Raw genomic sequence first — 22,393 nt, forward strand, 5'->3', positions numbered from 1 at the left:
GGCAGAGGAGGACGAAGAAGAAGAAGAAGAAGAAGAAGAAGAAGAAGAAGAAGAAGAAGAAGAAGGGATTGATAGAAAGAGAGAGGAGCAATTAAAAGGGGAAACAGGCGAAACACCACAGATTGGGTTGTAATTACTCTGTGTGGGACACCATATTAGTGCTGTTTATTTTGACTTAGATGCTAACAGCCAAGATGACTATTTGTGTGTGTGTGTGTGTGTGTGCATGTGAGTATGAAGACTGTGAAATTCAATTATACCTGCCATTTGAGTCTATTGGCTGTCTACAGAGGAAAGGAAAAGAGGGATAAAGAAAAGACATTTCAATTTTCTGCTGACAAGAGGCGGAAGGGCTTGTGACACCACTCTGTCAACGTTCACAAAAGTTGCCTGTGAGTGCATCTGCTGGGAACAATTACATACAGTCCCATCCATGTGACAGTTCTGAGTTGGAAATGCGTCTATAATTGCTCACAGGTAGGATCTCTCTGTTGTACTTGGCTTGCCATCGAGCAGGCCACGAGGCTATCAGGATAATAATTGGAGGAGCTCAATTAGTTTGTCCTCTCTCCTCCCCTTTTTCCTCTGTCTCCATAAACAAAAAGCGCATTACACATCGATCCCCGGGAGTTGCTGGGGTAACAAAGCGGTGGCGGGTCTTTAATGAACTGTCTTGTGCCAGCGGCTTGAAAACGCTTGTCTTCTGATTCTGATAATTAAGTTAGTTCAAATCAGATTGAGAACTGTGAGGTTTTTACAGGCCGTTTTCACCAGCCATTTAGTTTAGCTGCTCTCCATTGAGTTCCAGGCTGAAGGGGAACCCAGAGAGGACATGGCTTTGGCCTTTCAGGGTGATGTTACAAAGGATTCCTCTCTCACTGATGCCTGTTTTACCTTCCCCCTGCAGGCTTACACTGGGTCATTCCAGGCAGGGAATCACAATATGATAACTGGAGGGCAATTTTCACCTTTTTCAATGTTTATTGATGATACAGTACAAAGTGCTTGTCACAGATTGTGGCTGTGGATTGCCAAATTCCTGGGTGGGCCTTTTGGTGTGTAACACACAAACAATAGCTCATTTCCTTTAATACAGTGTCTGACATGCCAAGAGTGTTTAGCAGGTGGCAGCAGGTGGCAGGGGAAGGAGGTTAGCATCTTGTTAGAATAAAATATATGCTCCCAACAACAGACTTGAGCCAAAAGGTTCAGAGAATAAATGCTGCTTATTTTTCAAATAGGCAGCAGTCACTGTCTTGCATTCATGGCTGCAGTCAGGAAATGTAACACACACAGGATTGATGATTGCAATCCTAAAAAAATGTAGCTTAACCTCCAAAAGTTTAAGGTTTAAGATATTATTAAAACTGTAAAGCTACATATCTGTCTTTTCACTCTGGGTGTTTCTCTCCCCTCCCTCTTCTCCTTTGTGTCTTTCTCCCTCCCAGTGCAGCTGTTTTTAATCTTGTCGAGGCATGCTACACTACACTTATGTGTGTAATTCTCATAATTCCCATGTTAAACGGAACATAATCACACTAGCACTGAAAGGCAATTCTGTTCGACCTCAGAAAATGAAAGGAAAGGGAGAAAAAAATGACCCTGCACAGGTTATTGCTTTCTGTTGAGCGTGCGTCAACAACTCTTGAATTTAATGCATTCCCGCAGCGGTGCGCAGCTCACTGGCCCTCAGGGGAAATAACAGCGTGTAGCCATTAGGGGATTATGGACAAGTAAAGGAGGAAAAGGTGTGAGACATATACACTGTAAGACTGTATGAGTGGAGGATGGAGAATGTGGGCCCTGAGGCCTTATTGACATATAGTGGCGGACTCTACTCATGATTTATCAAGCTTAACATGACAGGGTCTATCCATGTTTCTTTCCTTTGACAACCACAACATGAGTGGACACGTTTTTTAAATTTCAAACACAAATTATACTCAAAATATATACTTTATGTTTGAATATACTTAGAAATGACTAGAAGCACTGTGATACCCAAGAGAAACATTAGATCAAATGATCTGCTGGTGATCCGCCTGTAGTGCAACAGTGATTCGACGGCTTTGGGAATACGTTGCATGTCTTCCTGAGTCTTTTTGCTCATCCCCTGATTCAATCTTGAGGTTGAAAGTTCTCTAACTCATCTGTTTCTCTCAAATCCGGTGCCTCATTTCTCAGTGGAGTAAATGTGAGAACGTAAAGGATTTTGGCTTCTATTTTCTCACATTTTCAGTGGGCAACGTTTAATGGGCATCAGTGTTCATCAATATTTCAATGGTGGTCACCAGGATGAAGTTTGTTACTTAATATGTTGGAGGTACACACATTTATCAGAATCCATCTCATAAACCTCTCTGATGTATGTGGAGATTTGCCTGTCATAGTGACATACCCACAGACAACTGTATTCCAGGTCATTGTTTTGTTTTGTGGAGACATAGTGGAATATAGTGAAGCATTTAGCAACTTAAGAACCAGATATTTCCTTTAGGAGTTAGTGGAAACCAAAACAGAGCTAAAACTAGAGTGAATTATGGACTTGTATTTGAAACTGCTAGGCTTCTTCAACCATATATAACATTCAAAGATCACGAGGCATGGGATACTTTTGAAAATCAACATTTCAAACATAATTTTCCTCTGGATAATTGAAATCATATTTTCTGTAACAAAAATATGATTGTTATAGATAGCTCACAGTTTAGGCAGACATATATATATATATATCACACAGTATTTGCAGTTCTGGTACTACAAAACTAAAAGTACAGATGAATGCAATATTTTTAATCACTTTAGTAAAGTATAATTACAAATGCACCAGGTACTAATTATGGAAACTGACCACTTGGCCGTTTTTTCCAACTCCACCTGCTGATACTAATAATGTTCTGCTCTGGCAAAAAAAAATGCATAAATCCTGTTCCAACCTCTTGTCCAGATCTCTCCATGTTGTACCAGGATGTCCCTTGCACCACTTGTCACACGCCCAAAACCACCTCCATTTGTACCTGCAAAAAAAAAAAAATCATTACGTCAGAGTCATCAGTATCTTTTACTTGAACTCATTTCATCTACAGATGTCACAAAAAGGGTCACATTTCCTGATATTTTTGCACATTTGTTCAAAGAGTCCACATTTCTCTTGCAGGAGAAAACAGGCAACAAACACAAACAGGCAGACGTGCAATATATGCTATATTACTGTATATGCATATTAACAGAGGCATATTTGCAGTATGTAAACCACTCTGTGTGCGTGCTTCTATGTATGCGTCTGTGCTAACATTTGCTTTTGATGCTAAAGCACTTTTATAATTGGCGTAGATAAGCAATACTTAACATCTTCTAAATATTCACTCATGCACACATTCACACACGCCATTACAATAACACGCAGTATTAGAATATTAGGTTTACAACCCAGTCGTTTGTCAAGGGGCTCTTTAGGGGCTGTAAAACTGTCTGAGTGTGGGGATTTGTCATCGCCACAAAGGCCTGCCCCTTCTATTAGTCATAAAATATATAGAGAGGCAAATACAGGCTGTGATGAAGACGCAGCAGCAAGACGGAGAGAGATAAAATGTGTGTGTGTGTGAGTATTGGATAAGTCACAGGCAGCTACTATGATGCTAAGTTGCTCTCTGAGGTTTTGTGGTGTCTTTACATAACATGATGAAGACATATAGGGAGCGACTCAAGGGGAGAGAAAAGGGGAAGACAGAGAAGGCAGTGTCTGAAGTATACACAGCTCTATTTCAAGTCTTTCTCTGTGCATGCATGTGTACGTGTGTGTCCGCCCTTTGTTGCAAGCAGTAATTTCCCATTTTCAATATCCTGTTCTATTTCATTCTGTTCAATTGTATTCCCTTCAACTTCCACACACACACATACACACATTCGCACACAGAGATAGACAGTGTTTCTATGAAGAAAGATGACGCCATTGAAGATGATGACAACTCCCATCTGACATTTACTAACCTTTTGAGCAGAGAGATGGGGATGGAAGAGGGAAAGAGAAAAGGAGAACAGGGGATGGACAGATGAGAGGGAGAGACGGCGGTCAGGGGAGGGGGGGGTGGTGGTATATGTATGCATGGCATTCCTGTTTTCTATTCCTTTCACCATCATATTGTGCTCAGCTCCCCACAAAAAGCTTTTGTTGCTGTCTGAACCTTTTCTTAGGCTTAAAGCGTACAGATTTTTTTTTTTATCACTCACAAAGCCCTCAATTTTTCTTCCATCCTTTTTTTTTTTCTCTTTGGTTTGGCAGATGTGGCATTCTACAGCACTGTATGCATGTGTGTGTGAGAGAGACAGAGATGATGTTTCGTCATTACTGATTAGTCATTATGGAAAATACCTCTGCACTTGGTTAAAGGGACATTGCCTTTTTGACAAACATGCATGAACACACACACACACACACACACACACACACACACATCAGTTAGTGTCACCTCAGTGTTGCAATTTCTCAGTTCATTCAAAGCATGGAAATAAAAAATATATGAATTGCAGGAAATGAGGGAAGGGAAAATCGTAAATGTAAGAAAAATATAATGAGAGTACAGACAGATGTAAGGGAGAACCAAATGGAGTCAGAGAGCACAAAATCTAGGCCTGTGTATATGTGATTTGTTCATTATTTTTTATATATACTCACAATTGAGCCTGTCTTTACCAGAAAACAACAACAATTCATTTGTTTACCGCCTTCAACAATTCATGTTTATGGTAAATAGACTGCATTTATATAGTACCTGTCTAGTCTTCCGATCACTCAAAGCGCTTTACACCACATGTTCATATTCACACACATTCATAAACTGATGGCAGTGGTTGCCATAGCAGACGCCAACCTGCACATCAGGATATTCACTGATGGCACAGCCTTTGGGAACAATTTGGGGTTGGGTATGTATCTTGCCCAAGGGCACTTCAACATGCGGACTGGAGGAAGAGGAGCCGGGGATTGAACTGGTGATCTTCTGATTTGTGGATGACCCACTCTACCTCCTGAGCCAAAGCCACCCCTTATGCTAAGCTGACAGGCAGCCTTTTGCAGTTATGTGAATATTGGCTGTTTTCTGCTAGTAGGAAAGGTGGAAGTAGCATGACTTTGTTAGTCCACTGCAAAAGTTTTGCAGTTTTGGGAGGAGGTCATGGTGTAAGAAACTATAAAGGAGATCTTTCCTTAACCTTAACCACATAGTGAACAGAACAATCTCAACTCAAGGTCCACTTGATTGCTTGCAGTGGAGCTGTCGACATATTACACATATCACAATATGGTTGAAAACTCCAGAACAAGCACGTAAAAAGACCTTGAGCTGAGATTATTTTGTCAACTGCTGTTTCCAATGTCAGGAATGAACCCATGCAAGCTCAGTTTAACAGAAGTATGGCCATCCCTAAACCACACCTTTAATCACTGTCAAGCTTTCTTATTCTTGGTTAAAAAATCCTCTCCTGCTTTATCTGGCTTTTACAACCCACCTTCCCTTCTCTTCCACCATCCTTCTACACAGCCTTCTACATATCCTTTCATATACTCATCCCTCTTTTTGTCTTTTCATCCTCCCTCATTCATTCAATCTTCCACATACCTTACCCATACCTATCTCTTCCTTCTTTGGGTATCATCTAGGGATTCAAGGGATTGGGTGACACAGCAACTGAGACAGATCCCCTACACTGGGTCTTTCTCATCTATACCTCCTATACACCTGGCTCAGACCAGCCTACACCCCTGACCTTTTCTTCCAAGGGCGGGATAATGAACCTCATATTACATTTTTAAAAAAATTTTTTTTAGCACCAATCAAAATTAATCTGTTGCATGGCATATTGATAAATTCTGAAATCTGGCATCCAATGTCTGGTCAGACTTGTATCTTATCAAATAGTTCCTGATTTGAATCAAAGGTTTGTCAGTTTAAGACTAAGGCTATTTAATGTTCTTGTATGGTTATCCTTAAGTGTTGTTAGTTGGTTGGCAATGTCGGTTGGAGCTGACTACAAGACTACAAGTTTATATATGATAAAAATCTGGGGGTGTGGGGTTAGAGTTAGGCCCACTCCTCATGAGGCTAGAGGCTCAAGGCTACATTAGCTACTATCTTAACACACCAGAAGCTCCTACTGAACTGTCGGTAATTGTGTTGCGATGTAAGTAATTTAGGCACCAGGCTTTGACAAGGAAGAAGAATGTATGGTGTAAAAAAGATCTCTGGTTCTGCTGCATCGATTTTGATACTTTTGATTTGATTTGATACTGCATCCAATTTCAGGTATTTGGTCATAAACTAAAGCATGGAACAAGTTAAACATTTGACCTGGTGATGGTGCTAGAGAAAAGGTTAAGGGATTACCAGAGCTGCTACAATTTACCTTGAGAGAGACATGGCGGGCACCAAATTCCATAGTTTCAATTCAATCAAATGTCAATAATTCAGTTCACTTAAATCCACAAATGTCAACATCATAGTGGTGCTAGAAGAAAGGTCATCGGATCGGCAAAGTCTGCAGGATACATCACCTAAGAACCATCAATGTGTGTACAAAGTTTGGGGGCAATCCATTAATTAGATGTTGAGATATTTCACTGTATGCATGAAAACTTTGACCTGCTGGTGATGCTACATGAAAAGTCAATGAATCACCAAAGTCTTTAGGATTCATCTTCTGGGGACCATGGATATGTGTTCCACATTTCATGGAAATCCATCCAGATATTTCAGTCTGGACCAAAGCTGAGTGTTGACTTGCTGACAGTTGAGATTGCCATCCCTAGAGCCTTGCCTCTTCTCTGTTTGAACACACAACATTTAATACAAATATGTTCCTTAATGCAGTGCTGAACTCAGCTGTAGCTGTGGGATTTCTATTTCTACACCCTTTGGAAATTATACACCTCATTCTTTGGTGATTCTTCCAGTGAATTTAATCCTAAACAGTACATGAGCTATTCCTCTATCCGAGCCAATAACTTAACAGCAAATATCATAAGCTTCCTATCAATTCCTCATGTGCTGTAATGGCTTGTCCAAGTTAACAACCATCACTGGGGATTCAAACATGAGCAAAGGGTCAATTGGAACAGAGAGGAGGTAAGAGCAAAGGAGGGAGTGAAAAGATGATAGAGAGTAGAGGAGAGCAGAGGGGTGGGCTTGTGTACACAGGAGTGAAGATGATTAATATGATTTGGTGATGAATAAAGATATGGTGCTGATATCTTGGGTTGTTAATAAATGAGCGAAGCATGCTCGAGTGCAGACAGTACATACTAATCAAAAGCTACTGTAGGTGACCTAACCTTAAAAACACACAGTAAGACACACATACAGTACAGTGTACACATATAAGTGTATAATTAAAATATTTGAGTTATGTAATTTAAAGCTGCATAATTTGTTTTTGGACCACATCAGGGCAGCTTATAAGCTGGAAAAACAGCATTTAACATATTATCACCATATAAAATTATAGCAAATGTGCTAAAGTGCTAATTCATTTAATGGAATGGCATTTTCAAGTGGTATTTTCTGTCACTAATTTAATCAATTAAAAGAATGTGCAGATAAGACATTAAATCATGTTGGACCTTTGAGGATGAGACATGATGGGTGTTTTTTCATGACTGACAACAGAGTAGGAGAAGACATATACAGTAGATATATTCAAATTGAAGGCACACACGAAATAGGAACTTTTATTCAAAGTAATTTTGTTCGGTTTCATTTGCATTGCATGCATTTTATGTGAGAGCTAAGCAGTGAAATTGTTACTTAAGATGGTTCATGGCTCACTTTAGCTTTAATAACAGTACTCAGTGACAACAACCTAATGTTAACGTGGTCCATTTTGAATACACAAACAATTTCTGATATTTCATCTACAAACAATAGATATAGTATCTGAGTAACAGAGGCTTTCTCTTTCTTTTGTCTCAGTCATTTAGATTCATTTTCTACTTTCACTAATCACTGTAATGTTGTGTGTCATTATCACCATTAATCCAGCTGCATTAATGATTATATACAATAATTGCAGAAATCATATTGCGAAGAGCATGTGTTATTATTTTGTATTTCCAGTGTGTAGTACTACAACAGTCACAACATGACAGAAATAGACACCTGTAATTGCAACTCTGTCTCCGTTCATATGACGTTCATATACAACGAAATTGCAACAGCAAATAAAGCAAAAATAAATAATGTTCAGAGACAACATACTTAGTTGTTTTTTTCTGCTAGCAGAAACTACAGCATTATTACACTTTTCAAGGTTATGTTCGGGCACTAGAAGCACTTGGTTAAAATTATAGGGAAAGCTAAATCTAACCACACAAAATGCTGCATCTTGTAACCCCCCCATACAATCTGACCTCCTCCCTACCACTTCAGAGTGGTATATAAATGTAGCGCTTCATTCATTTGAAAAAACGTTACCTGTTACCTGTGTAGGAAACAGAAAAGATCCTTCAGCAGGTAATTGAGTCCACCTTTTATTCATTCTCTTCCGAAATGACAAGCCACAAATACTCCAGCTTCACATTCACAGTGATAAAGAGAATTCCCACCACACTCCTGCTCACAACCAGGAACAAGACATGGACACATGCTTACAGAGCAAACAGGGAATACAGCTTAGATGTCCCAATATGCTTTTTTTTTTATTGTAGTGGCAGTCAATGAATCTTAGCAAATCTTAATCATCATCATCATCACGGTTTTGACCCTGTGGTCATGAATTTGGATTTGTGAGAACAATATAAAATAAAGTGAAGGAAAAGAAGTAAAGAAAAATGTAACAGCAAATTTACATCTAATTGAAAAAATAAGCAAAGTACTGTGATGGTGTTTTCACTTGAGTCGAACAGTTAAGTCCTCCTTCTGCAGCCACACACAAGCTTTTACAATCACGCATACACAGACTCTAGAAGTGTTTAATACTGAAAGATATATAATGTTAAAATAATCATCCAACTGGTGGCCTAGGATCTAAATACATCCAAAATTAATCTGTTTAATACTGTCACCCACACTGTCAAGATTTGTAAGAAATTGCTTCTGCTGTAAGCTCTTCACGTCATCGATGACTTCATCTATTGTTGCTTTCTGAGCTCAAGGATAGTTAGCTATTTTAAGTGATCCTCATACCAAATCCCTTGTGTAAATCCTTTAGAATGGCACTGCCTTGGAGACTGTGCTGTTTTTTTAAGTGTAAGAAGTAACAGGGTATTGGACTGATCAAATTCCCCCATACCTGCAGGGGGTGCTACACCCAATTCCACAGACCAGAAGTTTAACACTGTTGGACTACAACCTTCCTGTCCTAGCCTGAAGGGAGGTTATGAAAAAAGAGGACTATATGTTGAACTGCAGTGATGAACTTCTGTGTGTGGGCTATTGCCAGCTAAACTGCTGCATTCTCTGTTATTATCTGCAGTAAAAAAAAAAAAAAAAAAAAGCAAAAAAACCAAAACCATACCTTATTTGATCAAAGTAATGAATTCTGGGCACCGAATATAGTCTCATTCCTTAGAGAAACATTTATTATTTTTACAGTTCAGTGAGAGCAATATTTTGTTGTCTGAGTGAGAAACTAAAACAAAATCTCTTATTTTGGTGACTGTGGCAATGTGCAGATGATGATCTAGGACTGCAGGGATAGATGAAAAGAGTTGTGCTCTGCTGTCAGTGTACCTTCTCTTCAAGGCAACATTAGTTTGAAAAGAGAAACCTGCAAATTAAATGTGATAAATGAAAATGTTTTTTTTAATAAACAGTAAATTATTATCAACTATAAAAGCAGAAGGAGAAAGAAGAGAAAAAAAGATTCGCTGTCAATGAGTGCTTTCGCAAAAGACAAAATCAGATAGAATCATGTTCACTTTTAACATAACAGCTTCAATTCAGAGAATTAGTTGAGAAGATTGATACCACTCTCCTTAGATTGCAGTGTTACAGACAGTCCCTAGATGCTTGCTCCAAAAAAATCCCTGGCTCCAACTGACTTCCATTCAAAAAGCGTCAATTTCTTGAAATTAAAAGAAATACAAGTTAATAATTTTTTCAACGAGTCATTATGGTCTCAATCTCTAAATTCGGGCCCTCTAATAAGTGGTGCTAGTGGTCATTTTGGAAATTATTGCTCTATTAATAAGACTTGAAGACTAATAGTAGCTTTGATGTCTGCCATGTAGGCGTTGATTGACAGCGGTGATAGACAGTTGGCTCACCTGCTGCTATCCTTGGCTCTGGGACTTACACTGAGTCAGACATTTGGCGCTTCTGTTTAAAGAATAAGCAATGATTTTTCTTCAGAAATGCAGTTCTTGTTTGTGGTTAAGGGGTTACACTAACAAGTCCCTCACAGGATGCTGTCACAAAATATTTCAGTAGGTTTAATGTTACTTTAACAATACCTGCTCTGTTAGCACAATTTAGCTAAAGTAACTAATGTTAGCCCAAGTGTACATTAAGCTAGCGTTAGCTTCGTACCGAGGTAGCGAGGTGTGTTTCCAGATTGTGAGTGTGAAAGGCAACATCCCCACACTCCTTATTTGAAAGCAGAGGGAAAACTGTACTCTCCAAGTAAAAAAAAAACAAACAACAACAACAAAAACACCAACCTGCACCTCTAAAGCTTACTAATTAACATGTTGAATCTTGTTTGCTTAATCTGCACAAAACAGAAATTAAAAGCATAATTTGTAGTTTGGGTGTTACGTACTGTAGAATGTCGTCTGTAGAAAGGCTGATTTTATGTAGTGAATTGTTGGTGTAAATTCCTTTTTTTGTTGCAGCAAGTGGTTTTATAAGGAAGGCAAATTAAGAAGGAGAGAGTCAACATCCTTTTCTAGTTTCCCAAAGAAGTGTGAAGCTTTGTGAGCTGATTCCATTTGTGGTGGCATTAGATGAAGTTTACAGTAACTGCTTCCAGTCTTTATGCTAAGCTAGGCTAATTACCTCCCAGCTCCAGCTCCATTCTTAAAGCACAGGCATGAGCATGAATTGATCTTCTCATCCAACTCTCAGAAAAAAGCAAATAAGCACATTCCCTGAGATGACAAAACTATTCCTTTAAGTCCTAAAATACAATGTCTCATTAGTGGTTTTACAATAGATGTGATTACACTCCTCCTACTGTTATTCAAAGCATACTTCTGCCACACATTCCCAGCTAAAGTTGCCCCATCCATTTTCCTACATGAGGCATTTGGGAGGCCTGCCTGAAGTGCCTTGCTCGAGTGCACTTTGACAGCACTTGTTGGACGACAGAAAAACACTGCTCACGCATGCATAACAGCACAGACATGAGGAGAAGTGTGACTCTGCACTGAAACAATCTGAGAACAGAATAAATGTTTAATTTATGAAAATCTGCTGTATGTTTTAACTGCGTTCACTCTACCAATGTAATACTTCAGTGGCTATCTGTTTATAGTAACAACAGATGCACACACACACATGCACACACAAACACGTTTGGGATGTTGTGGCTATGCCTGAATGCAGCTCTTCAGTGTTACTGCTTTAATAATCAGTTTTAATGAGCATCACTCGCTGTTATTCCCTTCAGCATGATTCTCTCTCTCTCCCTGCATCTGTCTGTCTCTCCATTTCTTTCTCTCTTAACCCCCCTTTTTCTCACATCATCTGTCTCTCTCTCTCTCTCTCACACACACCCTGCCCTCCCCCCCCTTCCTCCCAGCTCCCTCTATTCCCTTTAGTTTGAAGCTCAATTAATGCCCCGTTTCATATCTGTTGTACTCAAACACCCCCTGGGTCTCCACCCCACACATTCATACATACACACACACACATTGGGACCACAAACTGATATATTGTGTCGTATTTTGTCGGTTCAAATTAATTTCTTTGTGTGTTTAGTTTACAGTTACATTATCTTAACCTTTTCACACATGGGTTTTTGCAGTTTTTCAACTGCACCCCCAGCGTGAGTTCGGATGTGCATGTTAGTCTTCTACATGTCACAGCAGGAAACACCCTCATCATGTTGCCACAAGCTCTTGTATGGATAATAATCATGTTGAGTTAATGATGTATTGTATGGATAAATTATCCAATGGATACATGACAACAGTAAAGTCTTGTCTGTGACCCTTGACAACTGTTGGGATGCAAAACTTGTTTAAAATGCCATTTTTCAGAAATATTTAGGTGGCAGTTTGATTCATTCAAAAAATTTTTTTTATAGCTTTCTTACTTATTTTAAAGATGAATGATGTGACAAAAAAATAATGCTTCTGCAAACTTCTTTTAAACGCATTAAATTTATTCGGCTTTGCATAATCAATTACTGTATAATGCAACTTTTCAAATAAATCTATTTTGTTTTGCATTACAATTTTACAATGTCCTAATTAAATTGTAATGCAACTTCAGTTTGAGCAACAAATTTATTCTTTTATTCTTGGGAATAAAAGAATGTGATGTTTAAGCATGTGTCGTGTTTTACACCCAAAGACCAGAGGATGCTAAACTGACTGCACAGATGGTGATGTTTCGGGGTGGATTTTTGCCTCCCTCTGTTTGTTTATCTTGCTGCTCCACCTGACATCAAGTTGAGGGCAAAAGTGTCAATACTAAATAGGTTGTAGGTGCTCTTCCGCCTACTGGAGCATATATTTTGTGGTATGTATGTAGGTCAAGATCAACTTTATTATCCCACTGGCAGAAATTCATGTGGTCTTACTTCTCAGTTAAAACACAGAAGTACAATATACATATACAGACACACACATGCACACAGACACACACCCATCAACACAATATCCTAGAAAACAAAACAAAAAAACTTTTTAACCATTTTACATGATTACCTGAGAACCATATGTCATTATAATAGTAAACAATAATAGGAGTTTTTAAAAAGCTCAGAAATAAATACTCCTACCAGCACCAATAAAAATCACTAATGAGTATGTATATCTTGCTAAATCAACATAAAAACCGAAATGTAAAAACAACAAGTTATAGTTTTATGGGCAGTTCTATCAGGGCGTGGTGACTTCCTAGCCTAGCAAGAAACTGTTCCGGCACATAACTCCTTTTGTATGTATTACACACATGAGATATAAAGTCAGTCTTCAACATACGAAATGGTGTATGCAAGGTCCATAATTTCAGATTAATGAGATCCTTCTAGCACCTGAATGCAGCAGGAGAGCTAAACAGTGTGTATCTGCAGGCTGGGGAACATTTCCAAACCACTGTGTGATTCCACATGCCTCACCCAGTGTGTGTGTACCTTAATTAAATCTTGTGTGTTTTGCTGGTGCTCTTGCAAAACAGGTACACACACTTCTTTATAGGATTCTACTAAAGTGCTTGGTTATAACTGTGCTCTGCACAACTTCTACGTTCATGTTGTGCCAATGCCACTCTCATCATCAGGGGGTCGAGAGCACAGATGGTGACATCATCTGTCAGTGTATTTCAAACAGGAACCACTGGAACAAAGATCTTCAGGACATTTTTAAAGGTTGTTTGTAATCGTTTTGGTTGAATTTGATAATGGCGAGTTATGCCAAAATATGTGACTGTTATTATTTTTCAAGTTCTTTCTGGAAAGTTCAAATGATGTCTACACAAAAATACACAAAGTGCACACGCAGAAAACATTAGAAAACTTAAATTGGTACACGTGTAGCCCACTTGTACAGCCCAGTGGTAGAACACATGCTAGTTGACATGTTTACATGTGCTGCATGATCGCCTTAGTCAACTAAGTCAGTGCCTCAGTAACTCACGTATTGATCGACATGATTCAGCAGAGTACCTGTCCTTTGCACTTGTAGGCAGAGGTTTGGGGATGGTGCTAGTGGAAATGTAATAATTAAAATGATGCAGCCTTATCTAATTTGTAATTGTGTATCATTTACACAAGTAATGCAGTTGACCTTTTTAATCTAGGAGTGATTTATCCTGTGTGTCCCTGCAGCAGATAATTGCTGTTGAAATATAGTGAATAATTTATTCATTATTGATGATAGAGCAGTGTAACAGAAGAATAAATAAACTCATGTCATTGTTTTTACTGTTTAAAAATAGTTTTCACCAACACATCATTTTCTACAAGGCTGCAAACAATGGTGAATATGTGGCAAAGTGTGTTATGTGTAGGTTGTTTTATGACAGAATAGAACGAAATGCATCTGCCTGTCTCTGAAATGATTGTTGAACATGTATAGCTGAAGCAAGTTAGCAGAGTAATATTGCTCTTGAGGAACAAAACAGAAGAATAGTATGTCTGGAAAAAAAAAAGAAAAGGAGACAAAAAGAAAACTATATTGGTGGATTTTGAACATATAATAGTAACTGTCTTATGCTACTCATCCATTTATTTACTTATCCACAGCCAGGTTGAGGTGTTACTCATGTTTCTTTCTTTCATTGTAGAGGAAGAGTCCACTCAAGATTTTAATTTAGAATTCAAAATGCCCCCAAAACTACTGATCCTCATCTGTTCTTTCATAACAATGAACTCTGAATCCAGATGTAGAATAAAAACGTACACACGTGTTCTGTTATTCAAATAAATAAAGAGGATTGTGTTGTTTTTCTGTGCTCTCTCACTTTAAGTAAGTGGGCACACGTCTTCTATATACACATGGGTTGCTTAATATTTGTCACGTCTTGTTGGTTTAAATTAAAAATTCCAGTCTTGACAAAAGACAAAATGTCAGATTGATTCATTTACAGTTGATTCATAGATTAACGACCTTCACCAACATCTCACACAATGTGAATTAGTGAAAAGGTTTGGTATGGACAATAGGCTCCTACCATCATTCCTTGAAGCCATGTGTATTAAAAACACAGGTGCACACACTCCATGTAGTCTCTATGTGTATTTAACAGTGTGTGTGTGTGGTTTATCACAGTAGGACAAAGCTGCTCTCCCTCCTTCAACTCCTCTCTCTTTTCCTTAGTCTCTCAGCAGTCTTGGCACATTAGGGAGGCACCTGTGGGCCAAGATTGACATGTAGCTATAGTTTTGTGTGTGTTTGTGTGTGTGTTTGTGTTTGTGTGTGTGTGTGTGTACTGCATTGTTCCCGTTCCTCTTCCTCCATTCCACCTGCATTGCAGCAAACAGTGCTTCTTGTATGTGTGTGTACAGTGAAATATTAAAGCAGGGAGGAGACAGGAGGGGACAACACCTCTCTTCCTTTCACGATTCCTATTTGCATTAAGTAATTTTGATAACAGTTGATATAAACAGTGGATCTGACATTAGCTGTGATTTCCATAGCAAGATAGAGAAACATATGCTTGCAGTTAATGTCTTTAGATGGCACAGCGACAGCTCACAGCAAAGGCCACACAGTAGAGAACAAAGCAAAGCTAGTGTAATGTGTATCAGCACAACAGTCTATCTGATGACAAATACTGGTTTTGCTTTTTAGCTAATTCTATAATTTTATTCATTCTATTGTTTACATTTCCTCGTTTTCTAGTATATTTTTGGACTAATGACTCACTAAAACATTTTTTTCTCTCCATACCACTGTTTTACTATCCCTTACACTGTGCAGGTGATTCTATATCCACAATCTCATCTTTTGTCCCAAATGTAAAATGTAAATGAGGAATAGAAATTGGGCTTCTGCTTATAACAGAAGGTCATTATTTTTGGAAACACTTCATTCCACATTCATCATGTTTATGACAGTAATCTGAGATAAATATGAATGAAGCAGAAGAAATCAGTTAATGTGGCCCCCTCATCAGAAGAGCTGAGGTTAAAGAATAATTCATTTTGGAGAAACATTTTGGGGATGTTCTTCCACATCTTTGCGTACTTGAGTTTATTTTCTCTTTGTTCTTTTTTTGTCACTTTAAAAAGGAAATTGGTCAGGATGACAGTCCAAAAAAACCAAAAACAATGTCAACAGCTATAGAGAACAAATCACAAAGTGTAACATGTTGTACCTATCAAAGCATGAGTTGTGTGTGTTTGCATCAGAAGTCTTCATGGATCCACTTGGTTCCTAGTAATGGAGACCCAAGTCGGACTGCTTAAAGTCAGTCCAATTCAGTAGGTGGGGTCCCATTCTATTGCTGTGGGCTGAATTCTGTGTGTCAATATGTGGATCGCTGTCAGCTGTGATCACAATGTGCATTATCATCATCACAGGAGAGAATACATGATTTTTATGAGGAGAGACAAAGGGTGTTAACTGTGAGGTGTGGGGAATAATTGCTATTTGTCAACCATCAGCACATCATATTGTTGCCACTTCTGTCTCTATTTGGGTCTGTTTGCGTCAATCGTTTTGTCGTGTCTTATTATTTGCAGGTCTATTTTGAACCAAGTATGACTGCCTTTGCCACTGCCAGTTTTTATTAGCCTAGCTAGGCATGGCTCTAGAGATGGCAATGTCAGTCTGTAGGTCTGTAGGTCAGTCATTTGTTCAGTCCACCACTTTGGTCCAGTCTGAAATATCTCAACAATTATTGGATGGATTGTTATGAAATTTTGTACAGACATTCATGTTCTCCAGAGGATGAATCCTTATTTTGGGGGAAAAGACCAATTCAGTCACCTGCAAAGTAACTTTTACATCAATCAACATTAAGCCAAGGCTTGTCAGGCAACAATGTGTGAAGAAAAATAATGTGATGCATTTGTGAGGCTACCAAACTAAAACAAAACGGCTAAGACTGAAGTGTTTTGCTATGCACTTCAGGCTAAAAAGGCTGCCATCATATCCATAAGTTCAGTCAGAGGGAATTGATAATTTTGCAATACAACAATAGTTGATTAGCAGCTCACCTTGAATAGTAAAACAGGAGAATTTTAAGTGTTGAAATATTTTACAGCAATGTGAAATATTTCTACTCCACAGAGAGAGACCTATGTCAATGGGAGCCCTTTTGTGTTTTCTTTTGTAAGTGATTTGTTATCACAGTACAGGAGCTAAAGCTTTCCAAAGCCCACCATCTTGAATATCTTGTCATGTGGATGATCATGAAGAATGTCAAACCGTCCAGCAGGGTAAAGGTCACTTTAAAGCCAATCCATTAGTATTGATAAAAGAAAATTTTCTGTCATGTGGTGAAATGAGGCTTATTAAAACATTATTGTACGCTTGTCAACCGGAGACAGAATCATAACAGAAAAAAGACTATGGACCTCCGAAAAACAAACTGTGTCTGAGAGGGTCTTTTCTCACTGTCAGCAAACAGAAGTGAATGGAGGTATGCCTGATCTACAGGGCTGAGGCTGAAGTGCAGTGTAGTGGTGCTTACTGTAAGTCACTGTGCTGACTCCAACACTGGACCTCTTCATGGGGACAGGAGGCCAGACATCGACTTCAGCTGATCACTACATAAATCAAGGTCTATCATTTTTTAATATTATTACACATCGATTTTCTCATTCATATGCTCCTTTCATTTTTCGTTCAGTGTCTATCACAATGTAAAATGTGAAAGAAATTATAAGGGCAGTGCAATGTTCTTCATTTGGGCAGTGTAATGCTCTTAATCGCCTAGCTTTTTAAAGATCATAAGAGGACATTGCATTAGCGGGGTGTGCACAGGGTGCCAATTTTTAAAAATGTGCTGAATGCAACAGATAACTTGTACATACAGTGTTTCTGTGTTCCAGCATTGGCAGGGCTTTGATCACTCAGCTGTACTGTTGATCACACATCCAAGCTCTGGCTGATGTTATTTCATGTAGCAGTCTTTCCGTCCTCATAACAGGTAAAGTGGCAGTCAGACAGGATCTGCAATGATGTTGTGGGAACATGTCAGGTCGCCTAAAACTATAGAAAATTTAAAAAATCGTTTAGTAATTTTTGTTTGATCAAACATTTATGTTTCTTTGTATTTTTCCCATCATACATCTTAGGTTATAGTCCTTAACTGATTTTTTGGCCACTCGGGGGCCTCTCAGCAAGCTGTAAACACAACACTGACACTTTTATCATATTCTAAAGTTGCTACGGCAAAACATGTTAGCATTCATTCAGCAGAATTAAAGCAACACTCACATTAGTTTAGAGTCATGTTTCTTGTGACCTGGCAAATGTAAGTCCAGTGTTCACTCTCCTTTTAGCTCTGTTTTGGTCTCCAACAACTCCTGAGGGAAATGTCTGGCTCCTGTGTGTTTTAATAATATAGGTCCATTGAATATGTCAAGTGCATCAACTTCTGGGGGAAGCAGACACCTAAAGCACAACCCATGATTGCATAACACTACATCACGACTCTACAGAGAGGCAATTACAGAAATCAATGCCGATTTCAATGTCTACTGCAGAAAATATTCAGTCTGACCTTCAATAATATTAAGAATATGGTTTGATATAATATCTTAGGGATTATAACCTCAGAAGGACTCTTAATGTATTAGATTTTTTAAGAACATTGTTAATCCAGAAGAGGAAGTGCTTGAGATTTCAGTTCATTCAATTCCTGAGGAAAGCAAGCTGGAACTTATATTGTCCCACATTCTCAGTGCAGCATTCAAGTGCCAATAGATGAGCTGCTCTGGATGCAGGTCTCACAGGAGCTGGGTGACCTTGAAATCTTTTGGCTGAACCTCTTATGGACCAGCTTTCCATCCCTTAGAAATGCAACATTAACATCATACTGTATCCATACCATTACTCTTACTGCCTGGATCAACCTCCAACCATTCATTGTTGTAGCTGAATTACGGTCAGTGCAGCGTGAATAGAAGAAGAAAAAAAAAAAGCTGTCACGAAGGGTTGCCAAATTCCAACATCTTCAAAGTGTTGATGTGTGTGATCGTAGTGAATGTCAGTGTGTGTAGCAGGGTAAAGGTCAATTCAAATCAAATCCTCTCGCTCTGTCTGAAGGGAAATTAAGATCGATTACAGATGAAGCCATCATACAGCAGAGGTCAAACTACATGTTTGCTGCTTTGTCACTTAAATGTCCCACAGCTATATTATGGTAATGACATGGTTATTAATCTCTTACATACTATATTATACATTCCTAGTAGAACTCTCTTAGGCTGTGCTTCTCTCTAAGGTTTTTATCTATCAAGTAGACTGTATACCCTGAGTTACTTTGTGGACACAGACATGCAGTATGTTTCCTCGGAGACAGGGTTTGTGTTTGGAAAAAAGATTTGGGACTTAATAAATATTAATAAATAAACTGATAAATATGTATAGGATTATAATGTATGTTTTCAAATAAATTTTCATTAAAATTGACTATATTAAATACTTTCTGGTTACTTGTATACATGGCCAAGATGTCGGCTGTCTTCAGGAGAAATCCAGCTGCGGAAATCAGCTTTCTCTAACCTCCTACCCTGATTATGATAGTGGGTTTCTTGTTTGACTGTAACCTGTTTACTTAGTGTAAGTGCATGTAAACACACTGAGTTAAGGTTTGGACTTGTTGGTGCAAGTCGCTGTGACTGGTTTGGTCTGGCATGCCCATCCCATTTCTCCAGACATGCCCAGCACAAACACATTCATGGTCAGCATGTGCCTTCAATATGTTCTATGCACACAAACACACACACACACACCATTTCCAAGGTTAGACAGACAAAGTTGAAAATATGCCCCAGACACCCACCCACTTTCTCCTCTCTCCAGCTCTATGTCTTTTTACTTTTGTTATCCCTTTACTTGTTCACTCTCTCTACTGTATGCCATTGTCTTGTATCACAGTAACACATCTTTACTCTTTTCCTTCGATTTGTCCTTTTGTTTTTACATTTTTCTTACTGTCACATGGTCATTCAATCCTCTTTATCCCTGTCTTTTCTCCTCATTAGGCAGCCATCGCTTTCACCCGCTCATATTTTTGCTTTCTCTTGCTCTACCTCTTCCTCCCTGCATTTCCTTCCATTGCCCTGATTCATCTTTCCTGGGCAGCAGGCCGGCTGGCAGCACATGTGCATATGACGACAGGAGAAGTATGAGCCTGTTTCCGTACTTGACCTTGTGAAAATATGAAACATCTCTATCCATTTCTCTATCCTCCTGTGGTTCTGTCCCTCTATTCCTTTTTTTCTCATCACCTCTTTCCCATCTCTCCTCAGTTCATCCCTGCCTCTTCCTTTGTCTAACTCTCTCTAGTTTTCTTTGTTCTCATCTTAGCGCCCTCCTCCTTACTTTGCTCACTCTCTTCACCTGCTGCGTCTCTTTAATTTTCACCATATCTATTTTTTCTTCTCCTACTGACTTTGCCTCCTCCTCTCTTCTATCGCTTGCCTCCCTCACACCTCCCTCCCTCCCTCCTCCTCCTCTTTTACTTCTCCTCTGTCAGCTTTCCTCCTTGTTTCTCTCCCTCCTTCCTCCTCTCCCTCTCCAAGTGATGGAGGTGTGTTTTTATATAAAGTGACAGAGTAAAGAGCTGTATAAAGGTTACAGTGGCTTCCTCTATGACACTGCCACATTACTTATCACACTCATGCTCTCTCATACACAAACACACACACACGCATACATATATATATATATATATTTTATCCCTGGGCACTTTGCTGTACCCTAGGACACCTAATAGAAGGAGTGAGGTATTCTTATTCATACCCCTGTTGCCACACACACACACACACACACACACACACACACACACACACACACACACACACAATGAAGATGCATACAAAATGTGCACCCTCCCAAACAAATACATTGTGCACACACAAAGGAATAGTGTGTATATCAACATGTGTACATGCCACATATTTACCGAGATAAACACACATGCAGCTTTAATCAAATAAAACCAAGCAACAAACTAAAGTAAGTGTATACTAGATTAAGACATGTATCTTTAATGTTTGGGGAAAAAAATAAAACTGAAATATATAAACTTCGATTCTTCTGGTAATTTTAGACAGAAAAACGGCATCAAAGTTCTGATTTCCTCCTCACTCTACATGCTTTTACCAACATGCCTACTCACTGTCCTTCTCCTTGTGGTTGAAGAGCCCATAAGTGAGCTGCCTGTCCCAAGTAGGTAGTGGCCTTGTGTCCCTCCTCTGAGCGAGGTTTCCTCAGATCTGTTTGATACCATCACAGGAGTCATTAGTCTGGCCCTCCACATGAGACTGCATTACGTTTGCTGTTCCTAAAAAGAGCACAGGGCTCCTGGTAGCAATATCGCTATGATAACAGGAGATAATTCTGGTGCTTGTTTCAGAGTGTGATAGCCAAGAGAGAGAGCTAAAGCACAGAGGAAAAAATTTAAGAAGACAAAACGTCTGCCCTGCTGCAACAGTGACCTTGACAGAACAAGAGGCATGCAGATGTCTTGGTGTAAACTTAAAGTTACCTTATGGGGTTTTTGAACACTAACAGCACTATAGAGCAATGTTTTTACACGTAGGTGCCAGTATCGTTTGTATCGTGTACAAGGATACACATGGAGGCATTTGAAAACACTGGCAGCAGGATTGTGAAAAAGCCTTCCAAGTTGTAATTATACATCCATGAATGAAGAGTGCTCTTTTAGTTTACAGTGTGTATAAACAGAACTTGCCATCCTTAAAAGTGAATCTGTAAGGGTTGGACTGAATATCATGCTGATTGTGTCAGTTATTAATCAAATCTTGTCACGGGACACTAAAACTATTAATTTCTTCCAGACTGACAGATGTGACCTTGTGGGTTGAGGTGATGGTTTTCCCCATACTGTGGTTAAAAGTAAAGCAGTGCAGTCAGGCTCCAGCCCAAAATGTAATCAGGTTAAATATGGAGCACCGACTGATCGAGCTATGCAATCAATAAACAGGGTAACTTAAGTGACTGTTGTGGAGCTTTTGATCATATCTTTGTCAGCAGATGGATTTTGGCTCAGTAGTCCAGTTGTTTCCAACTTTGACTCTTTTCAGCCAACTTGGACAATAAGTCAAGTATTTCCTGGAAAAAAGAGGAAATTTCAACATCTACGATTCCAAAAGAACTGGGCATTTGCTGGTGAAGATCATATGACATGATCAAAAGCTCCAGAACCAAGCCCCCAGGAACAGTGCCGGGCTTTGAAGCCAATTTTTTACAGTGGCCAAACCGTGTAATTACAACTTCCGGGTCCAACAGGGGCCCAAAAAGCATTTTTCCTGCACACAATCATGGAAAAGGAGCAGTTGTAAAATGGTGGATAAATTCTTTTGAGCGTCACAACCCCCGCAAAATTATTCATTTCACTATCAGAATTTGATACATTTGGTCTGATCGCATTTCAAAAGTCTTGAGGAGCTTCACGATTTAATTTTTTTAACATTTGAGTTAGAGATACGGGTTACAACAGGAAGTGGCTTCTTTGGCTTCATCTGCAACTTTCATAGGAATGAATTGGGCCCTGCCTCCGACGCTGTATCCAGGTCTTTTTATACATCCATG

The 22,393-nt window shown here is 39.0% G+C and overlaps 1 protein-coding gene across 1 annotated transcript in view; it reads right to left on the bottom strand.

Moving 5' to 3' along the window:
- The window catches only part of LOC121896714, a 101,875-nt gene that overhangs the window by 30,436 nt on the left and 49,046 nt on the right, over nt 1-22,393 (bottom strand). Inside the window, exons 3-4 of the mRNA XM_042410650.1 lie at nt 20,958-21,054; nt 2,937-3,017 (exon numbers count right to left, since the gene is read on the bottom strand). Coding sequence (XP_042266584.1) covers nt 2,937-3,017; nt 20,958-21,054 — 178 coding nt within the window. The remainder of the gene's footprint in view (nt 1-2,936; nt 3,018-20,957; nt 21,055-22,393) is intronic.

The sequence above is a fragment of the Thunnus maccoyii genome, chromosome 5, assembly GCF_910596095.1.
Source record: "Thunnus maccoyii chromosome 5, fThuMac1.1, whole genome shotgun sequence".
In the NCBI taxonomy this organism is placed as follows: Eukaryota; Metazoa; Chordata; class Actinopteri; order Scombriformes; family Scombridae; genus Thunnus; species Thunnus maccoyii.